The sequence below is a fragment of the Varanus komodoensis genome, unplaced genomic scaffold (assembly GCF_004798865.1).
Source record: "Varanus komodoensis strain SLA01 unplaced genomic scaffold, ASM479886v1 scaffold36, whole genome shotgun sequence".
In the NCBI taxonomy this organism is placed as follows: domain Eukaryota; kingdom Metazoa; phylum Chordata; class Lepidosauria; order Squamata; family Varanidae; genus Varanus; species Varanus komodoensis.
This window is the reverse complement of record NW_025335873.1, coordinates 4,235,612-4,249,755: the sequence shown is the minus strand read 5'-3', so window position 1 is coordinate 4,249,755 and position 14,144 is coordinate 4,235,612. Positions and strand designations below refer to the sequence as shown.

The following is a 14,144-nucleotide window of genomic DNA, read 5'->3' as shown; positions in this document are numbered from 1 at the left end:
CCCCAATGGCTCTGAGATTATGTGCATTGGTACTTGGTTTCCAACAAAACACATGAAGCATATGCGTGCTAGGCTGGGTCTCGTTTCTTTTTGTTTCAGATGGTGGATGTTGGTGCTTGCGCTTGTGGGAATAGCACCAGAAGAAAAATGGATGCTCTAACAGATAGTGCAGCTGAGATCATTCCACTGGCGCTCTATGATTCAGCCCGAGCAAAAATAGCTGCTAATCTACAATGGATCTGTGCTAAGGCCTATGGAATAGGTAAAAATCCCCATTGGATGGTTATTCTTTTATCTCTCTTCCCTGATGTGTGCGTTTCCTGCCCTTTCCCCTCAGATGTTAAATAGGTCTGAAATGGTACACGCTTTAAAAATCGCTTGTGTGTCAGGGTGATTTGCCCGCTTGCCCGTTTCCATGTTTTTGGACATGGAAGTATTAAACACCTGCCAAGGGCCTTGTCGGAGTGCAGGCCTTTTGTTGTTGCGAATCGCTTGGAGTGGCAAGAGCATGAAATTCTGCTGGGTTGTTTTTGTTTCACCCAATAGTGCTGTTCTGCACAATGTTAAGACCTACACACACTCAGCCTTTTCAGGCCCACAGTCTTTACTGTGTGAGCAATTTTGAGAAACACATTTATCCTTGATGGTTCATAATTGATTAGCAATATAAAAGCAACCTAGTGATTTTGGTAGGGTCGACTGTAGACTTTTCACTCATCAATATTTGTTTTAGCCATGGTTCGTGCATTTAATACCGTCTTTCCCTGTTGGGTAACAAGGTGAGCTGTGTAGATCATGAATAGATGTTGTTGTAAGAAGTACCTAGTTGAAACATCAGTTAATATAAAGGCTTAATGGGGACCTTTCCAGTGTTGTCCCCCCCCCCCCCCGGGTAAAGCAGCTGGTCCTTTGCCTTGCAGTACATCATTCTTGCCTATTTGGAGCTCTAGGTTTGTTTTTGGTTACTTTTTTTTCCTTTGAGCAAAGGTCCTTGTCTAGTTATTTCTTTTTGTTTTGGTTAACAACATATTAACATTATCTAATTTTTGAGGAAAAAATAAACAGTTCCCTTAATCTAATTTGCCAAACTGTGATATGCATACGGTGTAATCCTGTGCATCTTTGTTAAAGAAAAAGACCTAGGTTGGCTGGAATATGCTGGTAAGTGCAGGCCTTTTCCCCATCCAAACATGAATAGGATTGTGCCCTTAATAGATTAACATATTCTGCTGTGTGATTGTGTCAGTGTATTCCAGCAGTCACTTGACTTTTGTTTGTTTTCAGCTAAAGTGTTTCTTTTTTGCTTCCAGAATTGTTAATGTTGTGGGGATGGTGTAGTTATATTAGAAGCTTTGACCAAGTTTTGTATTGTTCAGTTCTGTTAATAAAAGCATGGTAAAATGTCAGTATGTAGCGAAGTTAAACTATATCTCTCCCCATCGCACAGTTTATAACTGCAGTTCAAAAATGTAAAAGGTGAGCACTGATGGAAATAGGCACTTTCTGATTATTTGTGATTTGCTTCCAATAGTTTGTGCTTGATTAAACAGTATATAAATATTGTAATGACTTAGTATATTGTGCCGCCATGCAAAATAGTTTTATGGCTTGTGTTTATGTTTATAACCTCCATGGGAACTGCTAGCATGTGAAGGCAGGTTCTGTACATAGTTATACTTGCTTTCAAGATCAGTGTTAGATTTTCTTGTTTGCCATTCTGTTTCACATTTAAAACAAGTTTACTAATTCAGTAAATAGAAGTTAGGTTTATACACTTGTGCTCTGCATTCTCCCTACCACTAAGAAATATCCCATGGGCATGTTAATGTTTTCCAATTGCAGTGTTACCAGAATCCTGAGCATTTCACTTTAGAAATTAACCACCTGTTGTTGTCTTTAAGTGTTCCTTAGAAGGCCTGGTGATAAGCCAATATTCTCTCAAACGAAATGCTCTTGTTAAAAATGTCATTGCACTGGAGGCATAGCCAGACTTTTTGCAAGGCATGATTTCTGTTCCTCACAGACGGTAGTGCTGTTGAGGAGTGAGAGGGGTTACAATGCATAGCCCTTGTCCAGTGCCAAAGGTCTTGCAAAATGCCGGATGTATCCCTTCCCTTTGATCTTCAAGTGATGGTCTAACTTAAGATGGCTTCAAGTATCTGAAGCCAGCCTTGGTTTTTTTAATATATATATATATATATATATATATATATATATATATATATACACACACACACACACACTTACAAAACATCTGTGTAATCACACTCCGCAGAGGCTTTTAGACAGTCTGAGTTAGTTATACAGTGTTACAAGATAATCTACTTCTTTCTAAGTTTCTGAGCAGTCAGCAGTGAGGTAGGTTTTCTGAAAAAATTTGAATTTTCCAGAGCAAATTAGGTTAATTTACATAGGGTCATTGGCTTAGCAAAATGTTCAGCATGTATCAGAAAATCTCATGCCCCAAAGAAAGTAAGCAACTTGTGGCCCTTCAAATGTTTTGGCCTTCAACTCTCATCATTTCTTATCATTGGCTCAGCTGGCTAGAGCTGATGGAAGATGTTGTCAGAAACTTCTGGAGAGCCACATGTTGCCCATTCCTGCCCTAGAGAGGTTTAGTTTAGCATGTTTATTTTATTTACGTTTAGAATACATACGGCTAAAAAAGTCTCAGTACAGGGTAAATATTTGACTTTAAATATTTTAGTGGAGGTATTTAAAGCTCAGTTAGTGTTACTTAAATTATGCAGAAATTTTAATTGGAATACTTAAGTCTATAATAGTACATACTCCTCTTACACTGCTTAAATTCATGAAAAAGGTTACTGAAAACTGTTGACACACTAATAAATTTGAGTAACCCAAAGAACTGTGCATGCTCTCCAGACCAACTTTTCTGATTCAGCAGTTCTCTTCCACTGGAGCATTTTAATATTTGCAATATTGTCTATTGGTTCTGTTTCACACTGAGACATATGTATTTCGATGACAGAGGTGTTCTTCCACATATTGGTTATCACCTATAAAGCCCTCAACGGCTTGGGACCTGGTTATCTAAAGGACCGCTTGCATCCATATGTGCCCTTGAGATCGGTGGCAGAGGCCCTCCTCCGGGAGCCCTCCGTGAAGGACATTAGGAGGGTGAGCACCCGGAGGAGGGCCTTCTCTGCGGTGGCACCCCACCTATGGATGGAATGCGCTCCCCAGAGAGGGCCGCCTGGCGCCATCGTTGTTTTTCGGCACCAGGCCAAGACCTTTTTATTTACACGTTATTTTAATGGTTAATTGTATTTATTAATTTTATATCTGTGCCGAGATGTCTCCGGGTTTTTAAGGTTATTGTATGATTGTTTATTTGTTTTGTAAGCCGCCCCGGGGCTTTTTGCGAATGGGGCGGCATAGAAATGTTCTAAATAAATAAATAAATGATATTCACTAGGGACAGTTACCTGAAAACCATTAATTTAAAACTGCTAAGCTGGCCCAACTTTAATATTGTTTATGTAATTGGCATCCCATCCGTTTTACTAATGAACTTATGAAATGAACATTTTCTGTAGAAAAATGAAGCATTAGGAAAAAAAATTCTGGCTCACCTCATGGATAATGGTGCATTCCTAAGGGGGGCCGAGTGCGTTGTCAAGTAGCCGTCACTTCCCAAGCCTTGCCATCTTATGCCAGCCAGGGTGGGAGATGGAGCTTCCCTTTTCAATTCTGCGTGCTTCTCCAGTGTCTCTTCCAGTCCCCGCCCCTGGGGGTGAGTGAGTTATGCCAGCCCATGCTGGCCGGGTGGGTGTGAACCCAAGGCCTCTCTGATGAATGAAGGTGTCGCTGATCCTGTGTCCCTGTTGTGGGAATGCTGCCCTTGGTACTGTCTTGCTGTAAAACCTTGGGCAGGCAGGACTGGGGCTGCAGAGGAGATGTTCCCGGAGGCTGCCAGGACTCTTCGCTGGTGGTGTAGCACCTTTGCCCGATCCAGCTCCTCCTCAGACAGCTGTCCTGGGGTCAGGGCTAGGATTAATCTGTAATCTTTTGCAATGATAGCTTTGGCTGTTCCCAGCATAACACATAATTATGGCATGATAGTATTATTTAGCACATTCATATTATTAAAAAGCTTAAGTGCTGCTTAAACAGATAGTTCCAATAATAAAGCAGTCCACTTGTATGTAATGCCCTTGTCATTGATGGGCCATTAGCTAATTCATATTGACTTTGTGATCACCTGTAACCATAGTAGAGGTCAAGAACCTATTGCAATGGTCCACCCTTGGAAACTGATGCATCTAGAGGGTTTTCTGAAGTCTCCAGGAGTGGGATTCGTCTCACATAATTAAGGCATGTTTTAGCTCTTGCTTGGATGTCTCCCTGGGTCAGAGGCCAACACTATGGCTGAACCCAGATGTTCTTGACCTGATCGCAGAGCTTCAGCGCCTGGCTTTCTGGAGAACTGCAGGCAATGCAATGGACTGGTGATCAGTGGGCAGGTGGTCAGAGACCAGTGGGCTGAGCATCACTCAACACAGAGGAGAAGCCCTTGTAGCAGAGGAGAACCACTGAGGTGATTGTGAGTTTCCCATGGAGGCTTGAGCACTCTCCACAAGGCCTGCCTCCCCCCCCCCCCCCAGTCTAACCCCATGATTCGTGGGGAGGGACTCCCCTGTTACCTTTTAATGGAAGTGACAAGGGGCTTCCACTGTGTGCCCTGCATCCTCCCAGTGGGAAGATGAGCAACACAAACAGGCATTCCTTGATTCTGTTCAGCAGTAGATGGAAGGTGGAGAACCCTTCCCATGCCTCTTGTGCCAGCCAGGGCTTGGGCGGCGCTTGCAGGAACGAGTTGCTACAAATGCTGGCCAGCTTGCTTTCTCTGTGCTTCTTCCTGCACGGAGGAAAATTATGGTACCAAGGGAGAGGGAGGGATGGTATCATCTGATGGCTTGATCAGAGGGCTGTTCCAGCACCCAGGCCAAAACTGGTTGCTTAACCTTACATTATAGGGGCTTATTCTGTTGGTGAAGAAATCTTGCTGCTGTGGAGTACGAGAAAATAGAAGAATCTTCCACATTGAGAAACTTACAGACACGTTTCTTGTTCTAATGGGGATTTTAATCTACTTAGATTGCCCCCAATCTCAAACAGGGCTCTGCTCTGCCTTGAAAGTTATTGTTTGATTTTATGACAGAAGGACGCCCACCTTCAGATAAAACAGTAATGGTCTTGTCTTCTTTATCTCAGTTAAAAATGTCTTCATTCCAGTGGTGTTCTGGGAGGCACGACTGAGCTCTCTTGTCTATGATGCCACTTATGTTTTATCTGTTACATTTTATGGAGTTCCTCACTTTCCTTAGTTGGTTGCCTTCTGTTCTGTCCTGATTGGTTAAAGTTGGAAGTCCAAACGTGTCTAGACAGGATGTCCTACAGTTCCCAGCGTGTTCCAGCCAGCTGTGCTGTAAGTTCTGAGACATTCTTCTTCCAGACATGCATAGGATTGCATCCAAGGCACTGCAGAGTTTTTCACTCTAAAAGGCGGAATATAAATAAGAATTAGTGCTGTGTTGTACTGCTGGTAAGCTCAGAATGCTGGACTAGATGAATTATTGGTCTGATCCAACATTGTGTTTCTTACATCCACTTGAAGTGTCTTGTGGCAATGTAGAACCGAAGGTCAGCATTTTGTAGAATGCGTTGAACTTGCCTATAACTTTTTTGTGCTGTGGTGGTAAGCTGCTAGCTTCTGCATCATGAGTAAAACCAGTAAAACCAGAAAAACTATATGACAGGAGCGCTGATAATGTTCCGCTGCTTCTGTGGGAAATACATTTGCCTGAATAGTACGCTGCCCAGTCTTCTGGTTGAAATGCTGACGCTTGCTTTGTGTGCTGGTGTAAGAAACACTGCACAGAAAACAAAGATGCTAGAAAGGAGAGGGAGAGGGTGGAACAGATCCCATCACTGACAATTCCTTGCAGGTTGTGCTAGCCATCGGTATGGACACCGTGCAGTGAGACGGCATCATGTGCAGGATACACTGGGACAAGAGAGACAGTTGGCTTACCTACAGCGCATGTGTTGTGGTGACGATCAGACCGAACCTGTATCTTCAGAATCCCCATCTGTTCGGTGGAACATGTAATAATGCATGACCATCAGATGGCATTCACTTGTCGCTTGAATTTAAAATGGCTCTGTGCTGAGATAGATGCCGCAAAGCCCAATTTGCAAATTCAGAACTCACTCATGAAATAAAGCATAGTTTTCTGGGGAGCAAATACATTAGGAACAGGATTGTGTCTCCTATGACTGGAAACTAAAATGTGCCTTTCATTAATGTGGTGGAACACACATCTTTTGCCTCAGACCCCGGCTGTTGGAATCAGTGGAAACCGCTCTGCACTGGGACTCCTAGAACAGGCTTGGTGGGGTAGACACTTTAAAATAATAGGACAAGTGGGTCCTCAGGACAAAATCTTTCAGTATAAAGCTGGTATACATGTAGTATTTCTTGACCTATGGCTGAAGCAGCTGAGAATAAAATACAAAGTCCATGTTTAGCTAGCTTATGTTACTAAACTGTCCAGTGCTTGCTTGCTTGCTCTGAATTGCCATCTTGTAGACTTTACTGTTGTTGTTGTTGTTGTTGTTGTTGCTAAATATGTTGCAAGAATATATAAAATTGCTTGCCTCCATTGGGAGCTCTCCGCTTTTTTGACAGAGTATTCTCATTCTTGGCAAATGAGCAGTGGGGTCCTGCAGGGCAGTATCTTACCCTGCAGGTTAGACATTGTCTAATATCGATATGAAGGTGCTCTGTGTGATCACTGGGGCTTTTCTGAATGGGTGCAGGGCTGCGCTGTGCTGGCAGTCTCTGAAGAAGGTGCCTCCAGCGGGAATTTCTGCTTGTTCGCTCAGAGGCTCAGCCGCTACAGCTGCCTTTCAGGCTCACACTCCGGCCGATGAGCACTGAAGTTTCTTTTCCTATTTTTGCCAAGCGTGGAAGGTTGTCATGGTCTCTTCTACAGGTGTAGCGTTTGGCAGAAGGGTGCTACAGAGTGTGCACGTGGGTTAGGGTCTTCACTGTAGGCTTGCCTTAGAATGGGGCTTCCTTTCCATGTCGGAGAGATCTTTAATACCTTCCAGGAGGTATTGGGAAAAGAGAAAATTCCTACCTGTCCACAGTTGCTGCTGGAGGAAATTTTGCCCTCACTGTTACTCTGCAGAAGTGTGCAATCTTTTCTTAGGGCTTCCAGCGTCACTGTGCGTGTGCAGTAGGTAGGCAAGGATTCCAGGCAATCTCCTCCCTTTTCATTTCTTGATATTCTCACTTCTGTTAATGTTAGTGCAGTGGTTAACACTTAATAATGGAAGTAATTATGGTGGCTGACATGAGGAGATGGAGGCATGGCCTGCACTCACCTGGGAACGCTTTGTAGATGTTCCTTCTAGAGAGGACCCGATGTGCCAACCATAGGAAGAGGTTTAATCCAGGTTTCTAGGAAGCCCTCTAGAATGGCCTCAAATTACCAAGAAGCTTCCCTTTTTCCCATTTTCTTGCTAGAGGTAATTCACTTGGGAAACAATGATTCCAACTTTGAAGCTGCTAAGCGTGCCCATTATTATATTTGCAATTGACATGCGTTCACTTTTACTATTACAGTTTGCAAAAGATTATTTTCTGCAGAAAAATGAAGGACTAGAACAATTGCTACTCCACATCACTGATTGCAACAACCCTGACTTCTTTGCAAGGCTTAAAGTTATCTGTTAACACATCTGTGTAGCACAGAGAACTTAAGTTCTGGCTTTTATTTTAATATATTTACGTTCTGTTTGATAACAGGCATTCTAGACAGGTGCTGTTATTATAATACACCGTAATAATGAAAAGACAGCATAAAACTATAAAAAGGTGTGATGTATTATGTTGCAATCGTTAGTTTTGGTAATGTGGAGCCCTTTGGTATTGTGACTTAATCTGGACAAACTAAGTATCCCATGGGGGATCTTCCAGAGTGGTGCTGATGTTGATCAGATGCTTCCCGTCTTTTTCAAACTTGTTGCCTTGTGCTTTATAAAACAACCTATGGATGTGAAAACCTCGCAACTTTTTAATCGATGTGGAAATTAGATTTGGGAAGGATTAGCTGAGCTAAAGACAGCTCAAAATGAACTGCAGGTCTAGTACTGTGACTGAAATTCATCAACTGAAGTGCAGCTTTCTTTGGAGATGGGACTGATGTCTTGCTTTGTTGGGATACTGCAGGTTGCTTGACAAACTGTCAAGGGAATGAGAGAGACAACGCTTCGTATTGCTGGATAACAGCTTCAGCCTTTGCCTGTTTATAGTCGAATAGTTATATGCACGTAGCAGTTTCCAAAAATAGATATGCAACTCACATCACTGGTATTCTTGCATTGTTCTTATTCTTATGAAGAACTGAACACTTGCTAAAATAATTATCGATGGGACATGGAAATATATAAAGGATTTCAAACAGTCAGTTGCGGGGATGAAGCAGCAAGGAAAAACTACTTTGGTAATTATTAAAAAAAAATGTTCTACCTAAATCTCTTGATGGACTGAAAGAAGGATGGCAGATACCTTAAACAGGCCTGTATCTCCACAAGTAGAAATGCTGAGAATTGGGGAACTGCAGCCAAGCCTTTAGACTTTAACTAGGGCTAAAGAAAGCTACTTTGCTGAAGCAGCTTACCTTTAGTTTGAATTTAGCTCGTTGCAAACGACTGATAAGATTAACAGTGGTTTGTCATTTTGTTTGAGCCAGTGATGAAAAATAATCCTGTGCAAATTAGTGTAATTTTCTTTTGGAATTTATCTTATAAAAACAACTTTATTGGGTTTCAGGAAATTTCCAGATGCACAAGAGAATGATCTAATTGTGTGCATTTACTTGTATTTGTAAACAACAAGGCTTTAAAAATGTGTCCCATGTTAATTTTTTTTTTTTAATGTTAACGCTCCGCAAGCAAAACATTTGTTTTAGGCAAAACTTTAAAAGCGCACTTAATGCTATTTAAATGTTATGTTCGATGAACTGTACTTATTGAATACTTGTAAAGACTGAAAACCAATAGCATGTTCTTCAGTGAAGATAGTCACACATTAAAAAACATTTAATCTGTGTATTTACTGTTTACTTAGTTGTTTATGTTGGATTTTATTTTTGTTACTTTTGTTTTTCTACTGATTGGTCTAGGTGCTGAAATGAAGTTATTATTGTATTATTCTCTTGTTGTATTTTATTGCATTTTACTATATTAATGTATTGGGGCCTTTGAATTTTGGTGCTGGAGAAGACTCCTGCGAGTCCCTTGGACTGCAAAGGGATCAAACCAGTCAGTCTTAGATGAGGTCAACCCTGACTGCTCTTTAGAAGGCCAGATACTGAAGCTGACACTCAAATACTTTGGCCACCTAATGAGAAGGAAGGACTCACTGGAGAAGAGTCTGATGCTGGGAACAATTGATGGCAAGAGAAGGTGGGGGCGGCAGAGGATAAGTTGGCTGGATGGGGGTCACTGAAGCAGTTGGCGTGAGCTTAGGTGGACTCTGGGGGATGGTGGAGGACAGGAAGGCCTGGAGGAGTGTTGTCCATGGGGTTGCGATGGGTCAGACGCAACTTCATGACTAGCATAGCATTAATGCATATATTCTGTTTTTCTTTGTATTTTATTACTCTAAACCATCCAGATAGTCAGTTTTGGCTATGAGAACTGTATACAAAAACCTGAATGTATGTATGTATGTATGTATGTATGTATGTATGTATGAATGAATGAATGAATGAATGGTATCAGCCCAAAGAACTGTGCATGATATGCCAATAACCATTCAGTTATTACTACTGAGTTTGTTTGGATGCCTTGAGTTTTGCCCACACTATTTACCAGTTCCATTTCACACTGATATGCAGGAATATTTCAAGGACATAATTGTATTCCCTCACACACTGGCTAAGAATAATCACCTGAAAATCATCAAAGACAACTTTGAAACTACAAAAGAAATGCAGGGGTTGGGTTGTTCACACAATGTGACCGCTGGAAAATTGTGCATAGCCCATGATTTCTTTTAGGGTCATGTATGGGAATTAATTGACACCAAGCTGAGAAAAAACCAGCACCCAGTTGAACATGCTTAAATCGTATTGAAATTGGTGAGTCAGGCATTGAACAATTTTGCTCTGTATATATCTACTTAGAAATAAGTCTCACTTTAGCTCAATGGGACTTCTAGGTTAGCGTGTTTTAGAACTGTAGGCTAAGTTTCATTAAATGGGGCTTTAAAATGCTAAAACTCAAGATTACTAAACTGATGTCTAGTTTCAGTGCGTAGTTTTGATGAAATAAGAGTGTGAACTGAAAAGTTTTAATATTTGGAACAATATATTCTCATCATCAAATTACCATGGTAGGATAATATTTTGCTTTAAAACCCCTTGCAAAAGAAATGTACCAACCTGAAATTTACCTTTTCAGGCGAATGTTATTTGTACACATGTTCTGCTTACTATGCCCCCATTTTGAGCAGGTTTGATATCTAAAAGCCTAGAGGGTTGAGCACAGATTATTTGTTCTGATCAATTAAGGTAGCGCTTTCCCTTTCCTAGCCTATTTGTGAAAATGAATACTCATGTATTCTTTCTTGATTAGCTTGCCCTGGTGTTGTGACAAGAAATATTCTTGTGCTTGATTAGCAGAACACTATAGAAACAAGAAATGAGTATGTTATGTAAGGGCAAGCTGCTTATCTCTTGCTCTCCCATATTTTTAAAAACTAGAAAGTAGTTTGTTTCTGACATCGTGCATCTTCAGCTTATGTACTGTGCTTATAACTAAGTTCACGTCTTTGGGTTTATTCCTCCTTTGTTTCAGATAACATCCCAGAGGAACTGAAAGACCCGTTTTATATAGATCAGTATGAGCAAGAACATATTAAACCACCTGTCATCAAGCTGTTACTGTCCAGCGAGCTCTACTGCCGTGTCTGCAGCCTCATTCTGAAAGGGGATCAGGTGGCTGCCCTGCAGGGACACCAGTCGGTCATCCAGGCTCTGTCTCGGAAAGGGATTTACGTCATGGAGAGTGACGATACCCCCGTGTCTGAATTGGATCTCAGCTGTGTGCCAATCAAAATGGTTAGCATCTGAAAAGGAGCTTTCATTTATTCTGTCCTTCAGTTCTTTCCCTCACCTCAGAGCTTCCTCACATCTGACCTCCTTGCATCAGTGAAATGGCACTCAAGTCCCCAGTGTTCTTGAGAGAGGTTTCCACTGACCGTGTCCTTTGCTTTTCAGAGTCCTCACATGGCAATGATTGATGCCCTCATGATGGCCTACACTGTGGAAATGATCAGCATCGAAAAAGTGGTTGCAAGTGTCAAATGTTTTTCTACATTTAGTGCCTCAAAAGAATTGCCCTATGATCTGGAGGATGCAATGATATTCTGGATTAATAAGGTAAAATGATGGCATAAGACGATGCCTTAATATCTTGATGTAAGTCTGGCTCAGAACTTGTACATTTCAGTACCCTGGATAGAATCAAAGGCAATATTGGTCTCTGTGTCTTTAAGAATAAGCCTTTAAAGCAATTAATTAGGATTGTACAGATTTGCTAACAAAATAACCCAGTTTGGTTGGGGGTTGGTCAGTTTGGGCAAAAAAATTCTTAGCATAGTATTGTTTTGTCTCAGCTTTTGCACTGTAGTAGGCTTATACTTTCAGGGTATAATCCCATGAATGTTAAGTATTTTAAAGCTCAATTGATTTCCGCAGAAGAGATGTATAAGAAGATTTTTTAGGGAAAGCAAAGTAATTGTCCTTACCTTCTTTCTGATTCTAGGTGAACCTAAAAATGAGAGAGATTACAGAAAAAGAGATAAAACTGAAACAGCATTTACTAGAAAGTCCAGGTCATCAAAAGGTAAAACACACATTAGATGAAATGGAGCGTTAAAGTAATCCAGATGGGTATTGAAAGCAAATTTCAGTGTTGTGCTTAGGATGGGAAGACTCACAATACTCTCTTGTACTTCTTCTGCCTATAAGTTTGTACAACATGTGATGCTTCTAGCTTCTTTTTTCTTTACCCTGTTCTCTCTTACCCTGAAAGTCCAAGACCTCATTCAGCTTCTAAATGGTCGAGGGGTTCCCTGTTCACTTGAGTGAAGCTCAGCTCTGGGTACAAAACTTGTGTGCAGATCTGCCGTGGTTTTAAAGTGAATGGAGAAGCATTTGGAGGCTGGTGTGGTACTTTGGATTAGAGCCACTGTTTGTACTCTGCATGTTTCTGATATGTTGAAATGCCCATGCTGTATCTTACTTAACCTTTGAATGCAGTGCAGTCTCATGTACTGGAATAATGTAAGACTTCTGGCTTTCCTTCTGAAGATCCTTCAGGGTCACCCCTGCATCACACTTCGATTTGCAGTAGTTAGGAAACCCTTTGAAGTACTAATAAAGCATGTACTAAATATTTAGGCCATCAAATCTAACCCTCTGTTCTCAATACGGGATTAACCGTCTATGTGTGTAGCTCTCTTTTTCTTTCCCTCTTGTTAACTGTTCCAATGCACTAATATTGTAAGGAAATTCTGCACTTTCATTAGTGGATAATGTAAACGTTTATCAGCTATTAAGGGATGTCAAACTTGATTTAACTTGTGAATGCTTCAGCCAGACAGCAGTAAACACCGTATTGCAGTTGCAGAACTGTTTTACTAAATGCTACGGAAGCGTTCATCATTGGTGCAGAAGAAAACACTCCGTTGGCATCTCTCACTACAGAATGAGTACTGCTACTAGTATTTGTTTCTGACGGGACACTGTCCAGCTTATTGTTAATACTTCCGTATCAGTTTAATTCCACAATATGAAAGTGTCTATGGATTAGGTGCATTTTAAGTATTGCTTATCATGTGTTCTGCTGATGTTACTCTCCTGTTCCCCTGTTCCCTACCGTGCTTCCCGAGCAGTCTCCTTCCAAATGGTATTGGAAATTAGTACCTGTAAGTGAATTGATTCTGTGTGACAGCTGTCATCCACAAAAATCATGGCTTTTAATGATTCTTTTGTCAGTGTTTGCTTCCATTTACAATTCAGTTTTCACAGTTTGCAATATTCTTCTGCTTAAAGCATCCTTGTACAAGTTTGAGAAGAAAATGTAAATCCCCATTACATGATTCCACTTGCTGTACATACCGCATACTCCTCACTATACAGCATTACGGAATCGCTGATATTCGAAATCTGAAGGTGAAGGAGCAAGAAAAACCAGTCGGACATTAGGAATAATCTGTACCTGATTATGCCTCACTGATTGTTCATAAAATTAATATGATCAAGTACTAAGGTGAAACTGGTCAGTTTAAAGTAATGTAGTGCTTGTATATTTTTGGAAATGGATTTCATGGGATGGGCTTCTTCACTTCGATTTAGGTTGAATGGTACTGAAAAACTTGTTGACAGTGACAGTTGTTCTGTTTGTGCATGTCACGCAAACATACTATAAACTCTCAGTGCATAATGAAAGCATAATCTTTCTTCAGTGTTTCACTCACTTTCTTATGGGTAAGAGGCTTTTGCATTTTGTTTCTGGATGTGGGTCTATTTTTCCTTCATGAATGCACATGAATGTATAACAGAGACATTTCAATGCACTGCCTGCTAAATTACCTTCCTACACCTGATAGAATCAGTCTTTGCAAGTCTGATGTAATTAAGAAAAGACTGAGGATGGCTTAAAATACCCTGGAGTGTCTGATTCTGGGTAGTATTGCTAAGGGAATATTAGGCTATGCAAAGTATTACTTTGATCTGTTCTGCCAGTTATTACTGAAATGGTGTTTAAGAATAAAACGGCCGTCTAGTGGCTCCTGCGTTCTGCAAAATATTTCTGCATTCATGGACACATCCCAGTTAGAAGTTATCTGTCCCTTGAGCACGGTGACATGTGCAGGATTGTAGTCGGATGCCATCCCTCACGCATGCAAGCTGCACAGATGTGTTGCTGAAATACTAGTCCAGTATTCCTTCAGTGCTTGTTGTAGCATAGCCTCTCCTGCTCAGGTTCACAGACCCCATTCTGTGCCTTTATGGGCTATGTGAGAATTCTTCAGCCCA

At 41.1% G+C, this 14,144-nt stretch overlaps 1 protein-coding gene across 4 annotated transcripts in view; it reads left to right on the top strand.

Annotated features, from left to right (window-relative positions):
• The window catches only part of CAMSAP1 (calmodulin regulated spectrin associated protein 1), a 33,624-nt gene that overhangs the window by 2,006 nt on the left and 17,474 nt on the right, over positions 1-14,144 (top strand). For all 4 annotated transcript variants that reach the window (XM_044439778.1, XM_044439776.1, XM_044439777.1 and 1 more), the window contains exons 2-5: positions 100-262; positions 10,897-11,159; positions 11,319-11,480; positions 11,866-11,946. In XM_044439778.1, coding sequence (XP_044295713.1) covers positions 100-262; positions 10,897-11,159; positions 11,319-11,480; positions 11,866-11,946 — 669 coding nt within the window. The remainder of the gene's footprint in view (positions 1-99; positions 263-10,896; positions 11,160-11,318; positions 11,481-11,865; positions 11,947-14,144) is intronic.